This window comes from Oxyura jamaicensis, chromosome 1 (assembly GCF_011077185.1).
Source record: "Oxyura jamaicensis isolate SHBP4307 breed ruddy duck chromosome 1, BPBGC_Ojam_1.0, whole genome shotgun sequence".
NCBI lineage: Eukaryota > Metazoa > Chordata > Aves > Anseriformes > Anatidae > Oxyura > Oxyura jamaicensis.
This window is the reverse complement of record NC_048893.1, coordinates 188175291-188201576: the sequence shown is the minus strand read 5'-3', so window position 1 is coordinate 188201576 and position 26286 is coordinate 188175291. Positions and strand designations below refer to the sequence as shown.

At 41.9% G+C, this 26286-nt stretch overlaps 1 protein-coding gene across 7 annotated transcripts in view; it reads left to right on the top strand.

Annotated features, from left to right (window-relative positions):
• Positions 1-315: 315 nt before the first annotated feature.
• Positions 316-26286, top strand: part of ELMOD1 (ELMO domain containing 1) — a 41707-nt gene continuing 15736 nt past the window's right edge. For 2 of the 7 annotated variants that reach the window (XM_035327431.1, XM_035327392.1), the window contains exons 1-4: positions 2719-2887; positions 16494-16588; positions 25589-25734; positions 25881-25909. In XM_035327431.1, the coding sequence (XP_035183322.1) occupies positions 16572-16588; positions 25589-25734; positions 25881-25909 (192 nt within the window). In that variant the 5' untranslated portion in view covers positions 2719-2887; positions 16494-16571. Of the gene's footprint in view, positions 376-2402; positions 2533-2718; positions 2888-15849; positions 15978-16493; positions 16589-25458; positions 25480-25588; positions 25735-25880; positions 25910-26286 lie in introns of those variants that run through there. The other 5 variants (XM_035327383.1, XM_035327376.1, XM_035327402.1 and 2 more) reach the window with 4 other exon arrangements.

The following is a 26286-nucleotide window of genomic DNA, read 5'->3' as shown; positions in this document are numbered from 1 at the left end:
TTAGCAGTATGCTTCCATTACAGCAATTTTCTTTTAAATGCACAGCACTGTCACCAATTGCCTAATATATTATAGACTTAAATCACATCCGTCTCAGTCGAGCCAGAAGATCAAGCACTAAGAAAGAAAATATACAAATTTTCAGCTGATCCACAGGTCCCAGGCAAAGTGCTAGCAGCAGGACTAAAGGCAAAGGTGTGGTTCATCACAACCCGACACTGCCCAGCTGACAAAAGGGTCCCCTGCAGGCTGGGGCAGCTGAGGAGGATTAAAAGCAGCCTGAGAAGGTCTTAATTTATGTTGAGAGTTGCATGTTTCATCCTGAGCAAAATCTAAATAGAATGATAATCTGGACTTTTGGCTTCTAAAACTGAGGTAAGAAAGTCCTTTATGTAAATAGGGGGTGTTTTTATTCCTTTCTTATCTTTCCTTACTATTTTTATGACTATTCTAGCATTAGGTAAAATATATTCTTTCTTCAATCTGTTTTAAGTAAAAGAATATAAACACAGCTAAGGCATTTAGCCATTGTCTGTATTACTAAAACATGAAAAATCTTATTTGTCAAAATGAAATAATACTATGAAAGCATTAGCTGAAGAGTAGCTCCTTATGGTGCGTTTAATAATGCTTGGGTGGCACTTCTTCTGGGAAAAGCACTGTGTGGTGTCAAAACACAGCAGGTTCTTCACAAGGGCATGGCATGCGTGCTCTTTATCAATCTTGTCCTTATCAGTGAATGGTACAACAACAAGAGCTTCCATCCAAAATAATGAGGGACTTGAGGTTTTTGATTTTTCACCAATATCTGAGCTATGTTGTTATCTCTTTTTTTTTTTTTTTTTGGCCACTTCTGTCACCTTCCTTCTAATAATAAATTAATCACACAGGTGACCTTGCTGTTTTGTTTTGGTTTTATTGCATACAGCAGGCTGCATGAGCTATTGCTGAGAAAGTGTGACATTGCTCAACTAGTGGAGTCCTCTATCCCTTTTTTCTAACGTACAGGCTGTATTTAGAAGTAGTAGAGGAAGGTATTTCTGCTGTAATGCACAGTTTCTTTTATTTGCCATAAATTAAATATAATTATGCTGTTAGATGGAAAGTACGGTGTAGTAGGAAGTTCTCTATTTATAATCAAAAGAGCTAGGAGCTTTTCAATCTGTGCCCCTGATAGCTTTAAAATGTTGCTTAGCTTTAGCTTTCCATAAGAGCAGTGATCTTTAACATAAGAGGTGTAAGTGCAAGTAACTTCCATCCTAAGATGCTGAGTGAATGGGTACATCACACTACAGCTAGGTAATGGGGGCTTTTCAGTAATCCCATCCAGTCCTAAATGGCATTGTATGAATTCCAATATAGCCAGGTACTGGGAATGGATAGGAGGCCCTCTGGAAACTCCATGCCCAGTGATTTAATCCCTTAAATCTTCTGTAAGAGGAAGGAGCTCCAATCATCAGTCCCTTCCTTATGTTTTAAATGCCTTCATGCTTGTGGGCAAGGTAAGATATGGCTTCTGATGCTCATGCTGCATCTTGCAGAATTATGAGCAAATTGTGGCTCACAGCTCAGTTTGCAAACCTATTTTGGGAAGCATCTTTGAACTCTGCTACTGAAGCCCCTGAAGGTAGCTTCTGTTATCTAGTGCTAGAACAGCTCCCAACAGGCTCAGAAACTGAAAGCAAGGGTCTGTAGTGGCAAAACAACTCATTGGGATATAGTTAATAGGAACACCACTGTAATGCAGGAGACAGGAAAATAAATTAGTTTTCTGTTTGCGTTCGCACATGGAAATAGGCTTGAAACTTTCCTTGGATGTGCAAGACATGACTCACATGAGAGATGAGGCAGGAAGGCTGCAGCCTGATACCCATCTCGCAGTGGGGTTCCTCTGGGCACTGGGCCTTGGCTGCTAATGGACAGCACAGCTCAATGGAGGCTGCTGAGGCCTGTCCCTGCCTTCCCACCAGCTCTGCAGCTGCCAGCCAGGGGCATCGGACACGCCGGTGTCATGAAGAGACAACGTAGCTCCAGCGGAGGAGGGTTAAGAAGCGGTCTGTTTCCCCTTCAGTGGGGACTTAGTGGCTGTAGTGTTTTCACCATACCTCTTGTAACAGTTGATAATTAGCTGGAGCTGGATGATCTTTGAGGTCCATTCCAGCCCAAGGCATTGGGATAGCAGGATTGAAGTGACTGGAAAAATACTTGGAAGAAATTAAACTATGTCCCTTTAACAGGCACACAGAGTGCTATTTTCAGGTTAGGCACGGAAAACACTTTGAAAATGCTAATTAACCTCTATTTCAAAGGACATCCGAAAACTAAGACACTATTGGACCAGGCAGGGATGCGAACGTGGCCTGACAGCGTGCTCACGGCTTCAAGGAAAGCTGCCTGTGGCAGGAGGGACGGGCAGCCTGGTCGCCCACTGCCAGCAGTTACAGCACGGGGCAACTTGAAACACCGCTGGGGCTACTTCAGGCAACGCCGGTGCACGCCTGTGACCCCCCAGTGACAGACAGACAGACGCAGGTATTTCCTCGGGACGGACTGTCCGGGTAATTAATTAATTCCCGGCCAGGCTGTTTAGATGCCCCTCAGAAGCAACCCTATTTACACAGCGTGCCCGGGGGGCAAGGGGCTCTGCCCTTGAAGGGACGGAGCCCCCCAGCCCCTCGCCCCCCGTTCCCTCCCCGCGGGGCGGGCCCGGCCCGCTCCTCCCGCAGGCTGCGGCTGGGCGCTGCTCCTCGCCCTCCGGTAGGCGGCACCGCCTTCCTCCTCTTCCTCCTCCTCCTCCTCCTCCTCACCTTCGCCGGGCGCCGCAGGAGCGGAGCGGGGCCCGGGCCGGCGGCTGCGCTGCGCCATGGGGCTGTAACAGCGCGGAGCGGTGAGTTAGCTCGGCACGGCACGGCTCGGCACCGGGGGCTGCTCCCTCTGCCCCTTTCCCCGCGGCCCCTCCGAAAGCGGGACCCCTGGGTTGGGAGCGCCTGGAGGGCTTCGGCTGCCCCGGCGGGGGCACCTGGCCGGGTGGGTTCGGGGTTTTTTCCGCTGGCTATCGCGGGCTGAAGTTGCACTGGCTCCCGAGTAACTCCAGGGCTGATGCTCGTCGCCCCCCCCCCGCGCCGTGCCTGCCCTCTCCGTGCTGCTTTGCTCGCCCCCGAGGAGCCCAAAGGGGGTGGTCGGGGGGCGCGCAGGTGGCCCCGGTGCCGGTCCGGTGGACACCGCAGCGAGACGGCTCAGTGACAAAGGCGTTTGGAACAAAGGAGCCATTTTAGCAACTGTTGGAAAGAAATTTCTGCCGTGGCTTGCGTGCTTTAGTAAACCCAGGGCTTCATTCATCTCCCCCGTCCCCGCCCACAGCTAGCCTAATTTATCCCGAAATGAAGTAAAAGAGAAGAAATGGCATCTCTCCCTTACATCCCGCATCATCCCCTGTGCTGCAGCCCGCTCGCTGTTTGCCTTCCCTCCCAAACATCTAGTTAGGTGTTGTTAAAGGACATTATTTTGTGCCGCCGGAGCCTGTAACAGCTGAGGCAGTTGAGTGTGCTTGTGGTAAGAACATCTTGTTTCCATAGATGAGAACAGCCAAAGACTTATGTGCAGTAATTTGGTATGTATTTATACTTAAACCTATTTGGCATTTTTAGCAGGACGCAAACCTGAGAGAGACTTATTGGTATTTAGGGGAGCCTGTTTTTTTTTCTTTTCTTTTTTAAAGTATACCACTGCATTTCTAAACAGAACAGGTGGAGTTGCATCTAGAAATATCTTTTGACTTGTTCAATTCTCATAACTCGCATATTTCCAGCAGTCTTTGAGCTGAAACGAATGCAAACCACATTCCTGCAACAATAGATTATCAGCGAGCCTAATAGATGCTCAGAGACAGGAAGCCTATGACTTTTCAGGAGTGAAATCATGTGACAGCGTCAGATACTGTGTGTATCACTGTTGACAGAAAGCCAGTAGAAAATACTTCCAGGAAAGCACTAAACAATGGGAAATGAGTGAACAACATACTTGTTAACTCTCCTGCCGGTTCACTGATGCATAGTAAATCGCATTCTGCTATGAAAACCTGCTAGGGCTAAGCGTATAACTCAAGTGCCCACAAATCCATTGCCTGCTCAGCCCTTGAGACAGGGCTTTATTAGCTATGGGACAGCATTGTGTTGGCTGCACGGACTCTTGTGAACCCGGACTCTTGCTTCTCTGATTGCAGATCTTTGCTCTTGCCCTGGAATTACAGTCCCTTGAGCTAAGCCATACTTATGCCAGGAAACTTCAGGGCTGTGTTGCATTATTTTATGTCTTCTCTCCTCACAAAGGACTCTTGCTGTTGCTTGCAGGAGTGTAGCTCTACAGGGATGGAGGCAGAGGAAATGCTGTTGCACAAATGCTGATGTATGTATGGCTCCAAGCTGCTGCTTGTATTTAAAGCTTCTTGTATTTTAATGCTGTCCGGAGAATTTGTACTTACAGTTAAGCTGTGATCAGCTGTAACCAATGTTAGAAAAAAATCTGTTTAGTTGTACAGACAGGGCATGAGGGGTAAACAGAGCCAGGCCTGCTTCATTTTTCCCAGGGGGTCATTTGAAGTGTTAGCAGAAAATTGCAAGGAGAACAAGCTGGGGTTGCCTGGAGATCAAATCTTGTTGGATTTAATGTCCCCTGGCTCATGAAGCTTTTTTTTTTTTTTAAATGAACATCTGCTTGTCTCCCTTGATTGGAAGGCTTATTTTATTTGACATTCCTCTGAAATCTTCTGCTCTGTGATATAGGCCAAAAGATGGCATGAAATATGTTACTCTTCCTGAATTCAGGCTTTGGGAAGGAGGCAAGAAGAGGATTCAGTCCTTTAAAGAGGGCACGGTTTGCTGGAATACCTGGAAGGAAGCCAGACTATGAAAATCCAATCAGGAAAGGAGGATACATTGAGGAAAAATAGAAAAATGAAACTTTGGTACAGCGACTGGTCACAGCAGCACAGCACTGATGCTGTGGTTCAGGCTTAGCATCTCCAGCATCCACGTACTGTGAGCTCAAGTGCTGAGTTGTGCTGCGCTGCGCCATGTGCCAAGTCTGAGCCAGGAGACGCGTGGCAGTGCCTGAGCTCGAGCTGGAAAAGCTGCTTGTTCCTGCCAGGCTGTGGAAAGAGAAGCATGATGGCAGGGGCTGTGGGAGCAGCTTCCTGAGTCACATCTTGACTGCGTGTGGGACTGTGCAAGCATTCCTTCTCACAGTGAAGTCAAGCAGCTGAGCAGTAAACTAAACTGCTTGCCTTGAAACAAATTATGGGTATGGTAACACCAGCAAGCTGGCTCACAGCCAGTTCAAGTGCTTGGTGCATCCTCTGGAGACCTTCTCCAGTTGCCACGAGCTGGTTCAGGTCTCAGAGCAGTCTCACTGGGAGAGAACTGAACTCTCCCAATGAAACAAAACCAGGAGTCCTGCACCAGGAGCATCCCCGTTCAATTACTGAGACTCCACAAAGTATGTTGGTTTCCTGAAAGTACCTCTCAGCTGTAATTGAGTGAGCAGTTCTCATCCACTTCAGCACAAAACCAATTAAGAGCCCCACACCAGCTTTGTAAGCTTAAAACACTTCTGGCAGTTCATCCTGGAGTGCTCTGTCCCCTGCTTCCAACAAGATGTGAGCAAGCGCTTCTCAGCTTTCTGTTCTGGCTGAGAGGCCCTTCAAGAAGATATATCCAGGATAAGTGCTGGAAGCTACTACCTGACTTAACCAAGTGGCTGAGCTTGGTGTTTTCATGTACTAATCTGTCTGCAGATCCCCAGTCTGAGTGCCCTGTTATGTTTTGGCCAGCTACAGTCACAGATGTGCAGGGAAGCCTGGAGAATTGGAGAAATACAGGAGGTGAAAAGACTGGAATTGAAAATAATTTGCAGATTGAGCAGGTGCAATTGTGAGTTGTGAAAGCAGATCTGGGAGGTACAGTCATGAGCACTGTGGCCATAGGAAGCTGTGCACCTGTCAGCATCCCCCCTCTGATGTCATTGCACCTATAATTATTTCACAGGCATTTTTAATCTCAATAGACACGTGTACACTGTTTTAGCTCATAGTGGTTTTTGAAGCAAATGTTCCAGTTGTCCCTACTTTTTGTTCTTCGGCTCACGTTGTAGACTAGCCTAGGAGCAGCTGTAAATAAACGAGAAAACCTGTTTGGGAGTACTCCTACTGCATCCTGCCTGCCACTGGGCACCCAGTCCCAGGGACTGAGCTGGAGCTTGTCCAGCATCTGCATCAGGTGCTTTTTTAAAAAACACCTTCCCCCCCTATCCTATCTCTCCCCCCCACTTCCTGCTATGTAGTTTCAGTTTCAAATACTTGGCACTATTTTTTTTCCTTGGCAGAGCCACTTCTGTTGGTCTGATGTAGCTGTAGCTTGTGTGGTATGTATGTATTTTCCTTCCTGGAGAAGGATGCTGAGACAGAGAGACTGGTAGGACCAAACCCAAGAAAATCAGTTATACAAGAACCTGCCTCCAGCTCTTTGTGCCATGCTGCTAATCCACTCACAGTTAACTGATACCTGTCTGAAAGTGCATAAGGAAGAAAGTCTGAAATAAGCATTCTTGACAGGAAGTCTGTGTACAACTGGGTATCAATTTCACAAGCAGAGGTGTTATTCCTTGTTGTATTCCATCTGCCACACGGTGTGCCTGTGTCTGAGTCTGCCAAAAGTGGACTGATAAGTTTCCTAGGGCCCCAAAACTGTGATGCTACTGGGATCAGTGTATTAAGCATGGGCTCCTGTGGCCATTTCTGGATTGTACTGATTACTAGCAGAGGTTTTGCCCCTGACTTTTTTAGAAGTATTATATAAATATTGAAAAGAAAATCCAGAATGCTTCAGGTATTGAGATGTGTCCATGGCGTAGGAAAAATTTGTTTACTGCATCCACAATCAGGTGGACAGGTAGGTGACAGGAATAGGCAAGTTAGTACAATGAGATCCTGTGGTCATGGAAATTCTAGTCCTTTTTCACAGCTCTGGCAGGCAGTTATAAGAGCAAATCTTTTATTCCCTTTCCCACTTTGCCTTCACAAAGCCACATCCATATCAACATTGGCTTGGATGCGTGCCATCAAACAGGTTGTGCCTCTGTGAAACATGAAGATCGATGTAGGGTTTGCTAAATCTGGGGTTGCTAGGCCTTCATGCTGTCAGTGTTAAGGCAGCCTGAGGAGAACAGATGGACTGAAGGAGGAAAAGAGGAGTTCTTGCTGTACCATTTGTGGAAGGGAGAGAAACAAAGGAAGGGAGAGGAGTGAGGCGCATGCCCTGGGTGCAAATTAAGAGGAGGACATACAGTCTACCCAAACTATTTGGAGGGGGACCACTATGAAGTCTCCAAGGATCTGAGGTAGTCGTGTTCTTCTTTGAACCTTGCTTGTCCTGACCACCTACATTACAAGTGCCTTGAGTCAGGGATTGGTGCCCTTACACAGCACTGATCTTTGTAGTCTTTAGGCTCCTATAGGCAAATAAGATGCTTGAGAACTACTAGATTTACGTTTCCCTTTGGGAGAGAAAATATTTCAACATAAAATGTTGATGCTATAGACTTTTTTAGCTAGAGTGAATTTTCCTTCCCCTCCCTCTCATTTATCATATTGTAGGGATAGTTAGAGATTCTGAGGGGCAAGCTGAGTGGCACAACATGAGCAAGGAGTTGTCTTGTTAACTAGGCGTGCATGAGAACAACAATTACAAACCAAGCAATCTGGGAGTAGCTTTGAAGCATGAGAAATGAAATTGTGGTCATCACTCAGTTGTCAAAAACCTGGAGGAAATTTGGGTATGCGCATTGTGCTATATCATATTGGCTACCATCTCAGGTGTGCTACCAGTTCATATTAGTGAATTATTATCGTGTGTCTGCTGCAAATATTTTGGAAACTTGTTTTATTTTGTTTCTTTAAAAAGTATTTTTAGCTATTGCTTTACCTTTGTAGTAAAGGGTAGAACTACAAAATGTTTGTGCCCTGCTATTCTAAGTAGAAAGAGATGTTGAAGGAAGAAGGCTCTTGGTGTTGCATTGTGTTAAGAATGAGTATGTTATGGCAGTGGTGTCAATCATTCTGTCCTAGTTTGCATTTTTCCTGGCTTTGCTTTGTTCTTCCCCCTTGGTAATAGTGTTTCAGGACCATTTTCCAATGGTCTTCATGTTTTTTCTTTTTCTCCTTCCCATGCTGTTTTTTCCCCATTTTTCAGTCTTCAGCCATTTAATCTTTACCAGGATCCTTTTCTACCTGAGAGTAAGCATCTAAAACAAAGCAAAGCTTCTCAGAACAGAGCAGGAGAAGGCAGAGGAAGGAGGGCAGCATGGTGTCTCACTCTCTCCTTGCTGCTTAACATCTTCCCAGTTCTTGAGAAAGAACATCTTCCACCATTACCACAGAAAAATTCTTTCTGAGCCCTGTATGAAAGTGTTTCATCCATCTTGCCTACCAGCTGGTATAACTGTATTAACCTTCAAACTATTCTTCCTGTCTTTACTAATTGCAGATTTTCATCATCTTTTCCTTAGTCATGTTAGTGGGGTGTCTTTGTTACCGTTTCCTTCCTTGTTGTGAACATACTTGTCACCGAACTCCTTCCTAGCTTTTTTCCATATCTGATAGAAGCACAGTTTGATTTTGATGCTGCCTGGGTTTAGCTTAAGCTACAGAGGGTGAAATTAGTCTAAATACAGTCAGTTCTAGTGTTCACAACTATATTACCAAATTGTAGTAACAATTTGTAACAAGGGTTGTGAATCTTGCAAGCTGAAGAGTCAAGTGGTAACTGCTGGTATGTCGGCCTGTCTGAATGACAGACCTGGGAAGGTGCCCGTAAAGTGAGTTTTGACCATATTACTGTTTGGTTTTTCATGCCAAGCATGCCAAAGCATGGGGTTTGCAATATTTAGAGCAGCAACTTAAAAAAGCTTTCTGGTTTCTGTGGGCAAATAGATTCTTTATTCCACTCCTCCTCACCCCAGACATTAGTAAAACCAGAGCAATCTACCCTGCAAAATTTAAGTGTTTGCAGTTCAGAAGACCCAGAGCATCTAGCAAGGTCGTGTACTTGGAACTGTCCTGGTTTCTCACCCCCTGGGATGCAGAACTTCTCACAGAGAAGCACACAGGAGATAAAATAAGCTATGAAATTTGAAGGAGAAAAAAAGTGCAGTGGGATTTTTAGTCATCTTGACTACAGATTAAGTATGCTGCTCATTTATCTCATTTATTGTGGTCCATCTGCAGATTGCATGACCTCGGGCAGCTAACAGTTGGAGCATAACCCTTGCCATAGGGTGCTCATTGCTTCACGAATATGGTACTTCATGACATTACTGACTTGTTTAAGGGGAAGTGGTTATTCTTGAGTCCTGTTTTAGGGAACAGTAGGCCTATAAAATCATAGGAGGGCATACATAAGCTCTTACATGCTTTACTCTTACATGTCTGCCTTGGCCAGCTCTGTGGAGTAGTTGCCACTGGCATGTCAAAGTAATCTGAATGCAGTGACAGGAAAACTGGGTACCACATAAAACAGTTTTCTGTTAGATCAGTATGACTTGTCTGACCCTCACCAAGTTCCAGGATAAATAAATTGTTTTGTGTTTCTATAGCCTGGAAGTATTGTCTGGCCTTTGCCCTGACACCTCTGCTGTCGTTGTTTTGCTTCTTTGTCAGCTAACCAAATGAATATGAAAGTCCATGGTTCTACATGCTTTCAGGCTGATGCTTGCTGTGAGGTTGTATTATCCGATAGCTGGATTTATTCTACGTAGTCCAAGTAAATACAACAGATGTTGGAAGGTAAAGGAAAGAACAGAGTAGGCATCCCTGGTGCAATTCTATCGATGTTGCAGATGTGTGTGACCCATTGATAGGATGCTTCTTCCACGTAAGCTACTATGTATTGGGAATTGGTGGGGCTCCAAAGCAAACCTGGACTTCAGTTAATTTTGGTAGCAAGTCCATACTTCATCTTTCCCCTTTACCTATACCCCCTGCTAATCTAGGCAGTGAGGTGGAAACCATGAAGGAAATGCGAAAGGGTGTCACTTCACTGAAAGTATTCACTTTGTGTGTGTTGGGGTGTTTTTTTTGGTGTTTTTTTTTTTTTTTCTTTCTTCCATGGAGCTTCTGCACTAATGAGTCTGGGAGCTAACCAGGCTGCCTCTTCTTGATTTTATGCATCTAGTCTTGTAGGATTTATTCTAAGCTTGAAGGAATGTTGCTACAAAGTGTGATGTTTTATTTAGAACAGACTTCCTTGCGGTACAAGCTGTTGTAGAGTATGTATGGAAACAGAGCAAGTAGGCCAGAAACATTGCACTGAAAGCCATGTAGTCAGACCTGAGCCACCCAGATGCTGCTGCTGTTCTCCTGGGTGAACTCATCAGGGGTCAAGTGAAAGTTCAAGAGACACAGCTAGAAATTATGCATTTTTATAATGCATGAAGCAAGAATAAACATTTTGCCATAGATTGAAGGCTGTTTTCAATTTTCAAGCATGAGACTTATTTTTTTAGCTGATATTATCTACTCAGTCTTCTGGATAAAATACTTAAAGGGGGAAAAAAAGCTTGTTAAGGATGGAAACACTGAAGACAGAGATGACACTTAAATTAATTACAATATGTAAGCATCTGGCTGTATTTCTGGAAGTTTACTGTAATCTGGGATGCAGAAAGCTTCCTCTCTGACTTTAATTTCACATTAGAAATAGGATGTGCCCAGTGAATTCTTCACTGCTGACCTGGAGCAACAATATATTTTTCCTCAACATAATTGAACACTGTAATACAGTGGAGCTAATAGAAATTAGTAAAAGTAATTAATGCCATAGTCCTGAATACAGAATAAAAGTATGTTTGTGTGCCTCTGTTACTGAGTTTCTAGGACTCTTTTTCTCTTTAAAAAGTCAATTCTGGAACAATAGTCTTTTTATTTTCAATGGCAGAGATCAACAGTGAATTGGTGACTGACTTCTATGATGTTGAGCTTTGGTTTGATGCTATCTGTTGCAAAAAGTGGCTTATCTGCTAAGTAGTTGCCAGGTGATTGTTATCTGCTGAGGATCTACTTCAGTGGGTAGACCTAACTGGATGCTGTTAGAAGTAACTTGCAATATGAGTTTGGCAAGTGAGTTTTCTTGACTCCGGAGGCAGTCCCCTCTCTCTCTGTGTTACTCTTACAGGTACAGTGAGACCCTCTTGAAGCTTCCTTGTTTCTGTCAGATCTCTGAGGCTATTTACCTCTTTAAAGAGACAGTAATGGACTGATGTGAAGTGTTGGTAAGACTAGTATTGGAGATTTTAAAAGCTCTGCAGTTTGGGGGGAGGCTTCATGTCCTCCCCTGCCTCCCAGCCCTGCTGTAATTTGAGGCTTTTACTCAGGGCTCTTTCTTAGTATTGGTTAAGTGCTGTATGCACTCATAGTCAAAGAATCTTTTAGACGGGGCTAAAATTGAGTGAAGTTTGTCTTCATATCTAGCCTTTCCTTCACTTTCCTAGTGAAATACAGAAACAAAATGTCAATGTGTGATTGAAATTAGGAGAGAAAATCTTATTACCTGTGACAGTGTGACCGAAGTCAAGCCTTGCTCATTAGCTTCATCAGTCAAGTGTGACATTTTGTTCCAAGGCTTCTTTCTACTTGAATACAGCCTTGTCTTGAACACATGGAAATGAAAACTCCCTTCTGTACTGAGATGGGAAACTGAGCTCACACAACAGGTATCAGCTCTTGGTCTTTGAGGTGGGTCCTGCCAGCAGCTGCATCTGTTAACACAGGGCAAAGCCACTTCCAAGTCAACACAAAGTTGAACTCCATAAAACTTAAGTTTGAGGTGACCTGTTCCCAAGAGCCATTTCAGCAACAGAGCAGTTTCCAAGAATGTCTGTTAAGTTGTAGAGGTCTACATGTATGTGCTGTAATGTTTAAAGACATATAAACGAGTACACTGCAGTTAAGACTGTCAAAGATCCTATGTTTTTACTGGGTCGCTAAATAACTTTTTAAAGTGAATTTTATTCCATCTTCAGGTTTCAATGCAAGTTGGGAAGTGCTGCCAATTATATATGATTTCTAGTGAGAAGTTGGTAGCTCTTAAACTAAAAAAAATAGCAAGACCTTGGGCACCCTGATGTTATTCTGTCCAAGTACTCTATGCAACAGACATAACTCATGACATCTGAGATCTCCCCATAAGAATGACTGGGAAGAAGTAGAAAATCAAAGGCTGGAAGGGAGCTCAAGAGGTCAGGATCCAACCTTGTGTTCACAGCAGGCTCAGCTCTGAGGTCAGCCCACGCTGCTCAGGGCTTTGTCCAGCATGAAAACCACTAAGGATGGAGACTGCACAACCTCCCTGGGCAGCCTGTGCCTTTTCCTGATCGTTCTTGTGTGTGTTCTGCCTTTCTATCCAGGCTGAACCTCCTCTTTCAGTTTATGCACACTATCTCTCATCCTCCTGCCCTGTGCAGCTGTGAAGAGCTGGGCTCTGTCTCCTCTGACCTTGTAGCAGTCACTGGGAGCTTCTGTTAGGTCCCCCCAAGCCATCTCTACTATGGACCAAACAAGCCCAGCTCCTCTAGCTTCTCTCCTGCCCAGCAGCCCAGGGTGCTGTTGGCTTACTTTGGGTACTGCTGGCTCTTGGCCAGCTTGCTGTCCCTCTCCATAGGACCACCTGAGACACTTCGTAACATAGATACTTGTCTCCTTTCTACTTCAAGCTATTGCATGTTGGTGTTCAGGAAGGAGAAGTATTAACACTTCCATTTCCAAAAAAATGTAATATACAGCAGGAAAACACTTTCTATGACATAAGACTTATGAGGGTTATCCCTTGCATATGTGTAGGCTGCTGAGGTCAATGAGGGGAAGGTGGCAACCTGCAATGCTACTGGAAACAGAAGTTGCCATCTGAACTCAATGTCATGATGGTTGCTGGTATTCAATTTAGAAGAACCTCCTTTAAAACTGCAACAACTAAACCTAAAAATAAAGTCTTTTTTTCTCCTGAACTTATGATGACTGTACAATTACTGCCTTCTACTTCAAACATGTCTTCTTTTTTTTGTTTGAGGAGGAGAATTTGGATGAACTGTAATCTAATCATCCACATTAACAAAGTCCTGTGTTCAGCCTGCTCATCTTAATGGTTCTGATGATTTGTCTCCTCAGCACAGCTATTCCTTCTTTATAATTAGGATATAAGCCTTCTAAAAATGTTTGCAATATGCCAGGTGAGTCATTAGCTTGCAAAATAAATACTGTAAAGATAACTACCTTGTATTATATTTTACTCTGTGAATATGGTGATTTACGTTAAATAAGACATCTTTTCCTCAACTGCATCTGCAGCTTTCTTGGAGGTAGAAAAAGTAAGCCATCAGCTCCAGAGAAAGATGTGACTTTTAAGTCTTTCTCTTGACTTCTTTGAGCCTACAGCAACTGATAACCTTTGAGATGGTTGCTTGTTTTGCTCTACTACTTAGAAGGCCATAAACAGCCTTGTGAGTCCAAATAGTTAATGCTTGTTTAAAGAATTTATTTTTTGATACAGAACTCAAAATAGTTTTGCTGTTCTATGTAATAGTACTGCATCTCAGTAAAGAAAAAATGCAGCTAGCCTTAGGAGCTAAAAACCTGTCTGTCTTAAGATAAACTGGTTGAAATCATTTACAGTCAATAGGGTACTTAGGTGTTGTGGGAGGGAAAAGCAGATGCAAGCTCATGGTTTGAGTGACACCATGTGGAAGTGTCATCATAGGCTCCAGGAGCGATGGATGGGTGCTGTGACCAACGTGCTGCTCCCCACTGGGGGCCTGCTGGCTCTTTGCATTCAGCTGTGACTCTGGTGCTTCCTGGCTAAAAGTGGTATTTCTGCAGGAATTTGAGTCTTGAGAAACTGATCTTTGGGTCTCCCCAAATCTGCAAGCGTTGTGAACTTTAAGGATAAACTGCATAAGAATCAATTCCCTCTCCTGGACCACAGATGCTTCTCCTTTTGGGAGAAACTGCTCTAAAGTTGTATAAATGTAGTCTAAAGCTATAGCTGCTTTTCTTGCTCACTCAAATGCTGTAACAACTTTGGAAGTAAATTAGAGTACTCATTTATTTTGTTTGGAGTTTTGTTTCTTTTTTTTTTTCCCAGCTTACATTATTGCATCTTGTGCAGAAAAGCCGTTTGTAGAAACTAGGTGTTGTGGCTCTACAGGCTTATGAATAATTGAACTTACTCGGCTGTGAATTGTGGCAATAATTTCCTTAGCATAAACATTTTCTACACACACACAAAATCTTTGCCAAATTCCACCATTGGATCACTTATAGAGGCATGCAGAAGTGGGGAATGCTGACCTCAAGTCCTACGTGTTTGAAAATGACTGGAAACTCCTGCCCTCTGATCTGGCATTGATTTCTATCACTGTACTAACTTACAGTTAGCTCTAGCTGATAATTCTACTTGAATAGAGGCTGCTTTGCAGCTCCTACCAAGCCATGCTTTGATGAGACAATCCTGGAGTGCAGGCAAGTGTGACTTCTCTTTCCTTTGCTGCTTTTTTACTCCTGATGTATTTCCAGCGAGGACCTTGATCAGAATCAAGAAGGAGCTGACCTCTGAGGCGGAGGCCAGCGCACCCTTTTAGGAGGCGTTGATCTGACAGCTCCTGGCACTTCTGCTGTATTCCTTACACTGCTGCCCTCGTGGGTCAAACATCACGGGGAAGCTGCCTTTGTTTGAGTTGATGCTAAAAAGCTGAGACTCAGTTGTGAGAGTCTTTCACAGACTATATTTTAAACAGCAAATTATTAGACTGGAGAAGGGGAGCAGGTTACATCCCCTCCAGTTTTTGCCTGTCTCCCATGCTGCCTGTGCTTGCTGTCAAAGGCCCATCAAAAGCTGCAGAGGGAAGCATTAGGAGCCTGCCTACCGTGTTCATTAACAAATCAGAGTTTGATGTTAGCCTCTCTCTGCCCTTGCAAGAAGGTGTCACTGAAGCCAGCACCAATTACAGCTGTATTCAGGGGACAGCAACATGATTCAGCCAGTCAAAAACAATATAAATGAATGAAGCTTTTACAGTTCAGGGATTATATATTTTTAGTAAATGGTATGCGATGTAATCCAACAAGATAGCTGTATTTTTCTCAACTTAAATGCTGCTTCTGTTCCTGTCAACATGCAACAGCATAATGTAAAACTTGCAAGTTACATATTGGAAAGAAAATAAGAACAGGGTAGGATGAAAATATTTTTATCTCAGTGCTGATGGATCCTGGGGGAAAAAAAATAATTTGAGGTTCTCTGGACTTACAGCTTCCCATTATATGACAAAGCAGGCCAGATTTTGAAGGCCTTCTGGTACTTTTCAGCAGGCTGCATGCAGTGCTAATGAAGAATGAACTCTTAAATAATTTCTTAACAGTACAGCTTTCAAGCCTACATGTGTGGTTTGTACTGGTACAGAACTCGAAAGTGTTATCTTGTTCTCTTTAAATCTTAGATTAAGCTGTCCCAACAGTGGGGAACAATGCTGTTTTCTGGCAGAAAACAAGGGGTTGTGTTGACTCTTGCAGGATATGAAGAACAGTCATCTTGGAAGTCTGAATCTCGTACTTTAATATTTCTCGTATGTGAATGCTCCATTTGGGAAACCTAAAGTAAAGAGGTGATGGGGAGAGGCTGTGGAGCATGGGCAGGGTTGCACTTAAAAGTTGGTTGGCTTTTTTTTTATTTTTATTTTTTGACCAGAACTCTTCTTGTTCTTCTCCACTCAAACAGAGATGTAATCATAATGAAAATTAACTGTAGGACTCCAGATCTCTGAATGGATGGTCAGCCTGGTCAAACGTATCTATTTTAAGATGTCATATGCATCACTTCTTCATAAAACATGACACCAGGGAAGCTGATTGCTTAACATTCCTTATATTGAATTATAGGGTTCGGTAGGTCAGGTTGATGGTTGGACTAGGTCTTGAAGGTCTTTTCCAAACTAGATGATTCTACGAATTAAATCGGGACCCAACAGTAGCTCTTTGCTTACAAGCTACTTTTAACTAGTGTCTCCAAGTGCTGTTGCAAATTCTGGAGAGCAAAGGGCTTCCAAACAGCTGGGAGAGCTGAGTGTCTCTTGAAACTGCCACTTGGAAGCTGCTGTAAGCCTTGAGTATTTAAGCACACAAGTGTTTGAAAAAGCTTGAAGAAAAATCTAAATGTTCTTAGTTTGTGCTCTTATTCAAATATTTGACTTGTCAGAAAAGAGACATGGACAGCCTGTTCAAAGTATGTGCCCAGGCTGAAGAGTGTTAAATTATGATTTTTATTTTTATTGACATAAGATTTCTTAAATACCTATGGAAATATGTGGGAAAGATGTTGTTTCAAGAGCAATGTAGAAAACATAAGTACCACTTATTTTTCTGTGTTAGTAAATGCATCTCAATTCTATTTCTACAGCACTGGTATCGCCTGCAAATAAGAGACTATCAGTGATCAATTGATTACGGCTCCTGTAACACAAGCAAAACCACCATCATGAAACACTTCCTGAGGTAACTGTTCTGTATTGTTTTTTTAAGTGTTAAATGATTATAATTACTTCCCTGCTGCTGTGAGTCAAGTGTTTTAGCTCTTTACTCTTTCCATACAACTGATAACTAATTTATACCAGATTGCTTTCTGTTCACCTAGATTTCACTAAAGCTGTTTAAATTTAAACTTTTCCTTTTCAGTCTTTTATAGAAACAAAGAATGTGGGAAGTGTCATATGGGTTTGGATTGCACCATATCAGTAGTGGATCTCTAGTGCTCAATGTGTTGGGGAAAACAGGAAAAACAGAGACACAGAACAGTGCTTGAAAAATGTTAGGATTTTTCCCCCTCCCCGTTCTTGGCTATCTGGATTTTGGAGCACTCTTTGTGAAAGCAGAGAAGGGGAGATGCTTGCTGATGAAATACAAATATTTTTGAAGCTGATTGTGCTCCATTTTAGGAGAAATGTCTACTGAGTACTTGCTACTGTGTATGACTTGCTTGCGAACGCTAACTTCCACTGCGAAAACTCATGTAATCTTTGTTCTGTAGTCAACGGAGAGAGTTGAACACTCCTATAAATTAATACTTTTCAAGAGCTTAACTTGTGTATAAGTCAAAGCAATCATATTCTGTCTGGTTGGGAGAAACCTTTTTCAAGAGGACTGAAACATATGCTTCTGTACAGAGCATCTGTCACTATTTTTCTCTCTTTTTAGACTGTTTATAGTAAAGAATATTTTATGCTATGGGTATCAGCATCATTACCTCTAGGCTGATCATCTGTAATGACTATTGCCGTGCCAGCCTTGCTCCAGGCATTTCTGTGGGGTGCTTGGATTGGTTTCTTCAGGTATCTTTGAGCCAGCTGCAAAAAGACTCTGTAAGCAGAACATGCACAGGTGAAAAGTGTAAAGCAATTATTTATTTGCTAACACTCACAAAAAAAAAAAAAAAAGCTAAGAATTAATGAGCTATTAGGCTAAGCATTAGCGTGTTTCCTCCTGACCTTATCAGGGTGGTGAGAGGATTGGCCCCTGCAGCTCCCATGCAGAACCCATGCTGTTTTGAATATTTAGGTTCCTGTGGGACTCCTGAAGAAACCAACTCCTACTTCTTTCCATTATATTTCTAAAATTAATCTTAAAAGATTTGAGGATAAGTCTTGGTGGTGCTGAGAGCAACAGTAGAAATCTTGAAAAGCAACTTAACTAAATGGTACAGTATAGGACTTTCCATAATAAAGTCCACTGCTCTGAATGTAGAGCAGAAGGTGAGGGGGAGCATGTGGTAGAACGCAGCTCCTCAAAAAGGAAAACCCATGAAATAGGAAGCCTCTATTCTGTTTACTTATAATAATCTGGATTTTTCTTGTTTCAGATTAATGCTTTGATGTAGGACTGAGTATTTCATTTGTCAAATTTCTTATTTCTTACTGTCTTTATATTTTATGAATAAGCTATGGTCATCCTCCAAGAAGAGTGCTTACTGGCAACAGTAAGCTCTTTTGCATGTGGTTGTTGTGGTTGCAGGTTTGTGATAGCAGATAAAGCAGTCCCTGCAGATCCAAATTTGTGTGCAAGACAAAGATATTTAGCCTTCCAGATTGGAAATCGGATGGCAAATGAACAAGTGAACATATATTGTGTACCCTGGTGTTTGTCCATTATCAATAATAGCAGCCCAGGACCATGTTTAAAATTGTCATAAATTGTCAAGGTCAAATGCCACGCTGAATGCAGGGTACTGCTGGTGAGGACTGCTCAGTAGCAAAGAGCTTTCCTTTGGTGCACAACGTGGAGCAGAAATGGAACTAGGTGACACTGATGCCATTTATAGTTCATGAGATTCCCATCTTACCCATTTTCCTACTTGGATGGTGTTCCTGTAAGTTTAGATACCAATATGATACCCTAAAACAATAGGACAGGGTAAAAAATCAGGGATGATAAGCAGGAGAGGAGCTTCAAAAGTTGTGGGGAGTTGAGTCTTGGAGTAGAGACTGTGCAGACGAAACAAACTGTCCCATGGTTAGTTCTGAAGGACTACGTGTAACCTGGGACTGAAATAAAGAATAAGATGTTCTGACCAAATAATGCTGCATAAGTGCAGATTCTGTGGCATGAAACTTTATTTTCAACTTACTATAGAGCCATTTCCTCTATTTTAAAGGCAGACCAGAAAAGGAACAGTAAAAGGGGCAGAACACTGGACTGATACCACAGCGACTTCCAGCATGTGAACTAGCTCAGATGTACTCGCGCAACTCCACAGCACAGTGTGGATAGATTATCTGTGTCTAAAACTGATGAGTTCATTTAAGTCTACACAAACTGCAAGTCATTTTGTTGACTGCAACATAGAAAATTCCAGTAAACAGGTGAAAAGAGGAGCTTTCATCTGTAAAGTGAAGACAGTCTGCACAGCTCTCTTGGAATAGTGACAATAGCTTACTTGCAGCAGCTTCTTGGGTCTCCATGTGACTACCTACAGCCAGAAGGACTTTCAGCAATGGCTTTTAAATCCAGGTTCTTGTAAGAGAAGACCTACAGTATCACCTGTAGGCAGACTTGCTGCTCATCTCTGAGTTAGGTGTTTGTACAGGAGACACTGTCCTTGCTGCTGCTACCAAAGGGCAAGTCTGCATATGTTGCATCAGGGCTTCCTGATATGGGAGTTTGTCTTCTAAGCAAAACAGTGCAGATGTGAATAGGGAAAGTAAGGAATCAGTGTAATTTTGGTGTTAATTTTGCTGTGGCTACTATTCATCTGTTAGATGCTTTTCATAACCAGATTAAAATCACCTGTCTCTCTTTTTACATAGTCTGTTATGTATAAAGTAACTGTTTGGGTCTCTTTGCTCGTTTTCCCCAAAACTATAACTGTTTAGAATGTCCTGTTTATTCTTTAACTGTTGCATGGTTCTGTGGTTAATGAGGCTGGAAGATGAAAATTGTCAAGTTCAACTCCCATGCTCAAATCAGTCATCTAACAGCGGGTTGCATCCGGTCAGGTTTTGAGTACCTCCAAGGATGGAGAATCAACAACCTCTGAGTAACCCGTTCCACTGTTTGATGAACTTTACAATTCAAAATAAGCAATATTATATTTAAACATATGCATTTCACTCCGTGCCCGTTGCCTCTTGTCCTGCTACTGGGCACCACTGAGAAGAGCCTGACTCCACCTGCTTTACTACCCCATGAGGTATTTATGCACATAAATAAGATTCCCATGAGCCCCCAGCTCTCAGCCTCTCCTTCTAGGTCCCTTAATAACCTTCTCAGCCCTTCTCTGGGCTAGTCCATGTCTCTTGTACTAGCAAACATGGCTGTGGACACAACATTCCAGATGCATCCCACCAGGGATGAGCAGAGGGGAAACATCACTTTCCTGAGTATGATCCACAAATATACGGAGCTTGAAGGACCTCACATTACAGGCGATGGACACATAAAACAATGTTGACTGTTCTTCTGCAATTGCTTAGTTTTGTACAAGTTACACCCGTACATCCTCCTATTTAAAGGAAAGCAGTAAGAAGTTTGCTTCATACTTTTTACATAGGTAAAGTGTATTTCACATGAAGTTGATGAATCTTTTCCTGCTGATATTTAAAACAATAGACAAGTACGCAACATCCCTTTTAAAAAACAATGGCATAATGTTTTACTGTTTACTCGAGGTGTGGATCAGGTAGTCTAGTTTTGTGGAATTTTTGGCTTTGTTTGCATGGGGTCTTTGGTTATGCAGGTTTTGTTGTTTTTCTTTTTTGTGCACATTTTTTTAGATATCCTTTCTAAGGTAGAAAGGATATGCAAAATGGCTTGACCCTGAAGTTACTGATCTCCACTGACAGTCACTATCTCTCCTCTAGCTGGAAAGTGAAATTGCCAGTGTAAAAAGCTTAAAAATGTAGCTTATAATCGAATTCTGACATTGAGTAAGGCCGTAATTAAAAAGATAGGAGAAAAATGTGTGCTTTGGTGCAATGTAATAAGACTGCTTTTAATAAACTTGAATCCTAAGGCATTTGGACAATTAAAATGCAAGAATTCAAAATAAGTCATAAATTTAATCAGTTGCTTATGTATTCTCCCTTGGTCTAAATTACTTTGTGCATTCCTGCCTGCCCCAGGCTATACTGCACATCAGAATAGCTAGGAAAGGGGACATGCTTACATGCTTGTGCTAGTAGTGGTAGCTACTTTGACATCCAGATATTTAATAAGAGTGTAATTTTTAGACTCATATCTGAAGTTTCTCTGCCTCATCATCTACCTGTTTTCAGCAGCTGTTGCTTTCCAGGGGAAAGAGAAACTTGTTTGGAACAGGCAGTCCAGTAACTGGAATAACTCCAGATGCAGGGGAGTGACTTTGGCCAGTAATCTACAGGACTCTAATGTTTATACCGCTAATCTAAGGCTATGTCTAAATGAAAGCAGCTGTTGTAGGTTTCTTTTCTTTCTGAGCTTGTTCTCTGAATTATTCCTGAAGTTTGAAGTATTATTTATGAAATAATAGAACTGTTTCTCAGTGAAATGTTTAATCCTTTGGTGCCTTTATTTGTAAAAGGTTGTTGAGGCATCTCTTAGTGACACTTCCACTTAGCATGTAACTTCTAAAAATCTGAAATAATAGCAAGTTGGAGAACCAGCTGTAGCAGGCAGTTTTTTTTCAATAAATCCTAGAAACCTTACACATTTTCTTGATCTACTGCAAAACAGTCTGTAAGCACTAGCAGGCTTTAAGCATAAGTTCTGTTTGACTGGAGTCACATCAGATTAAATCCTACCCAAGTCAGTAGGAAGCAAGAGAAGAGTGTAGAAAGCTGCTGTTAAAAACTACTCTTATGTTTTCTTAAGTTGCCATGGTGACTTGCTTTCATCTCTAAATGGAGAGCTAAGATGGGTTTCAGTTGTCAAGTCTGAAAAAGCACAGAATAAAAATCTCTTGTTTTAACGGAGTTAATAGCACACTTGTGTATGGCAAAAATCATATTGGTAGTTACTTCTTGGTTGAGCTTGTATACACAGCTTAAGGTGCACAGATAAGCTAAAGATGGTCAAGTTAGTTAAATCTTCACAATGTGGTATCACCCACTAACTCACCTATTTGTTCATCTTGTCCATCCATGGCTAACTTCTGTGTCCTCAACTTCTTGAAACATTATCAGAATACTCAGTAAGGAAATACTGATGTGCCATGCTTTCTTCATTGAGCTGAGTATGTCCTTCTGAAAAAAATAGTTGCAGAAATGCCTTTCCTATCCATATGACCTAAAACAGGACACAGGAAAGAAAATGACATGTAAGTAAATCTAGTGACTTTTATCTTTAGCTCTTTGGTTTGATTTTTGTAGTATTTAACTAGCTTTAAGTCTGATCATTTTAACTAGATAGCCAGTGCTAGTTTTCATTTTATTCAAGTTGTTTGTTACTAGCTATGAAATTACTGATGTTTTGAAATTACTGGAGAGGGAAATGAAAGAAGGGAGTAAGTACCTTCAGTTTATCACTTCCAAGAATGCTGAGCAGTAACTCTTTGACTTCTTATCATGTCAGTGGAATACTGAATGTTGCATTATGCATACTTGCAATTTAGACTGTGGTAGAAGCTTTAAATATCGCATAGCATTTCATAAGTCTCTTCTAGACATGCAAGGAAATACATATTCATTTTCAAATGTATTTTTGTTTTGTCTTGGAGCCCTAAGAATAAGAACAATTTTCTATAGTATTGTTGCAGCAAGGGAATTACCTGTTGCTTAGGCCTGTGTGCATTAGCATCTGGGTATGCACAGTTTTCTTGTTTTACTTGAGAGATTATTCATATGAACTCTTCTAATGCCCTTTGCGTGTATAAATGCAATCTGCAGATCAGTACAGTAGCATATAATACGGGAGGAGGAGAAGGGGCTCACATCAGGACTGGGAAGTGTTCTTAGGAACACTTTCCTTTCTGTAGTACTTCTGCTGTTGAAGCTCACCTCAGGAACTGAAGCATCACTGTGCAATCCCTTTTAAAAACTGTAAACACAGACTTCTAGTGAAGTACACTGTTTTCTATGCCAAGACAGCCTTCAAGGCCAAGCAGGGAGAAAAGCCAAAAACACTGAGATTCAGTGGGGAGAAAGCTTGGAATCAGACACTGAAACAAGGAAGTTGAGGCCACTGTGGCACTCAGACACGTGGCTCTTTGCAAGGCTTCCATGAGGGTTCTTGGTAATGGCAGTCTGTGTTTTGCTTATAGCTGCCGGTGTCTCTGCTTTGCTGAAGTGAGCTGAATTGCTTGGCAGCTAAAATAAAACTTTTTTATTATTATTATTTATGAGTGTGTTTTTATTACAGGATTTCTGCAAGCAAGAGTGCCTTTTTGTAAAGAACAACCCATTGAAAACAAACTTGTGTTACTTTTTATGCTGTTCATGTTAAAAATGGAAGATTTCAGCAGTCGTAAGCTTGAGATGGATGAGTAGTAGAAAATTGAAGGTATCCTCAAAGGCAAACTTTCTTTTATAAGTTAACTAGTCAAAACTAGTGTACTAGTCAAAACTAGTGTTTGTCTGCTTTCTTAGTAACAGTGGCTAAGTACATTTTAGTGAATCACATGTAGTGTTTGTGTGCTGTCGTGAAGTTCTTTATTAAGTTCTTTATTAGATGCATTTTTACTTAGTTACTCTTTTGTGCAAAACACCGCCAAAGCAAAATTTCAGTTGTGAATGTCATTTTACAACCCTGGAAGATAACAGCTCATCCCATGTGGAATTTTTTCTTTGATTTGTTAATCTGTCATTGAACCTTAAAGCAGCACATATAACCCAAAGATTAATTCAGATATACATAAAACATTTTTTCTTTTTCTACTGGGAATTCATCCACATCACACACCATGGTAAGAAAGAAGGTTTTGAGTAGTGAAATGAGTTGTGATGTTTCAGCACTAGAGGTAATTAAGTGTAGGTATGAACTTTCTTATAGGAGTTGCCCTTTTCTGTGGGTCTCTTGTTAATTAGAAGGAATTTTTTTCATATGGGCTGTTACATGAAGCTAAGTGAGTCTTTCCTCCTTTCTTTCCGTATAAATGAGCTCTCTGAGTAATGAAGTGCTCCAATTGAGATCTAACCTTTAGAAGCAAAACAGGCCAAAAAGAAAGTGCATGTAACTTCTGCTACAAATGCATGATGAAAGCCCAGAACTTTGTCTTACTACATTCCACCTTTCAGTCTGACATTAACCATCTTGAATAGGTTTCTCTGGACCTTCAGCCCGACTAGCTGGGGTGTGCTGAGGAGGCTGAGGGTTGGTTGTGCATCCTGTGCTGATTCTTGCTAGGGGAGGAAAGGGTGTTAGTCAACTCTGTGATGGTTGACATCAACCGAATATCTACTGAAAAAACTGAAACGCCCAGTGTTAGCCTGTGGGTTTGTTTTCAAGCCACTACTAAATGTTGCAGTTGAAGGCTTCAGCTGACTATATGAGACTTGCTCTTTAAATAGATTATACTTCTGTTTGGCTGCTCATGGACTTACCTTCTGATACGTGGTTTTGTTCTTTAATACTGAATTGATCATCTGCTGTGAAGCACATATAAAATTCTCATGACAGTGACAGCCCATCTGGGGATGGGAGGACCCACATATTTCAAGGTCAGCAACTGAAGCTTTTTTGCTGGCCTAAAGCTTGATTCCAATGTGGAATTTATTCCTTATTCTTTGGGTTTCAATTTGTATATACAGCAGAGGCTTCATGTTGCATAAAGACAAGGGGGTTGCCTACACACAGGCGTTCAGAAATGTTAAGTGAATTAACTTAAAGTGTGAAGATAAGGTGGATGTTTTTAAAGCATGTTAAATACTTGTGTGGATGCCCTTCATTTAGGCATAAAATGGCTTTATTTTTCTTTAGCTTAATCCCCTCCCAATGGGATTAAGCTAAAGTGAACATAAAGCGGATTAAACTCCTGTGTGGACATTAACATGAGTGAATTTATCTTTCTTCTCTTGAATGTCCTTTTGCAACATACCATTCAGGATGTGTTGTGAAGTGGTGGAGCTCTTTCAGCTTTAATAAAGCTATACTGATTTGAGTATCTAGAACTTAGTGTTTCAGAATAAGCAACAAACTCAATTGAAAAGGGTAGTATGGAGCCTTTTAAGCAACTAACTTTCCTTTGAAAGTGTCAACAGTATGTAGAAGAGATAATAGGCTACTAATGACTACACATACACAGCTGACAATGTAATGGATCAAATTATTTCTGACCATTCAACAGCAAGCTAGCAGCATATTAAAGCTCTATTGATGTTTTCCTAGAACATCATCACAGAGTATAATCACAGAGTGGTTGAGGTTGAAAGGGACCTCTGGAGGCCATCCTTGAACAGGGCATTGGGCCACCTTAGAGCAGCTTGCCCAGAACCATGTCCAGATGCCAACGTTTCCATTGTCAGGTCTTTGCAATTTGCCTTTTCTGAGATGTGCTTCTGACCCCTAGGGCACTGGGCTATTTGTGCCCCATCTCATGTTCTGGTGCTCCCGGCTGGGTATCGTGACAGGGCATGGTATAGAGGCTGGGCATTCATAACCGTAGAAACAAGAAAGTGAAATTTTTTCCAAATGAGATGTAGCCCATGAAACCTGTTTTGGGGGTATGTTATGTAATTGTGGTAGCACGTGGTGTGTGGGCTTTGGTAACAGCTGCAAGGGTTTAAAAAATAAAACCCAAAAAACTTTTAAAATAGACCATTTCTCATGATGTTTATTTTCCAGGCTTTCATAAGGTGACAGAATAATTCAGGCCAGGAGGAACCTCAGGAAGTCTCTAGTCCTTTAACATTTATTAGGATGAATGTTTGTAGTATGACTGCTGCTTTTGCTTTAAAGCTGTCATTTTGCAATGAGAATTTGGGGTGAGGAAGTACCTTCTATTTGGGTGGTGTCTTTTGTCTAAACAAAATCTGTTCAAGTCTTATCAGTTGTGTTTTTTTGTTTGTTTGTTTGTTTGTTTTTTTATGACAGGATGTTTATCCAGGTATGCCTATACTTCTACTGCAAGTTCTTGTGGCGGTGCCTGAAATTTGTGGTGAGGAAACTAACAGGGCGATGTGAGTTGCAAAGGATCTGTTACAGTACAAAGCCTGGAGCTGCCAGAACTATGAAAATAGGTAATGGAAAAACTTAGTTATGTATGCCTTTGTACCTTTCTGCATGTGCTAAAAATAGTATGACTTTAAGGAATAATAAGCTAATTTTATATTGGTTTCATTTAAAATTGTCTGATGCTCTGCTTTCAAATGCTGTTCTCTTACAGAGGCATCACTGAAAGGCTCAAAAAGTAAGGTGAGTGAAAGATCTCAGTTCAACTTTCCTGTTGTATCCAGTAGTTTTTTCAGTCAGCTATTTACTCACCCTACAGAATCGCTTTAGAATCTGATATGGTCCCACATTAAAAGCATCTCCTACTGAGGAGATGCTGTGACCATCACAGCAGGTGGTTTCCCAAAGCTGGGGGGAGTGTCCTGTGCCCCAGGACAGCACAATGTGGTGCTGGCACTAGTGGAATCAAGGGAGCAACAGGCCATGGAAGAGGTAAGGGTGATGTTTTGTAATTTAGGATTTCTTACGTGGATTCCTCATCCTATCCAAAACTTCTGTAATCTGTAGTCAGTCACTTACAGACTTTGCAACTTTTGTTTCTTTGCCTTTAAAGCAAGGAT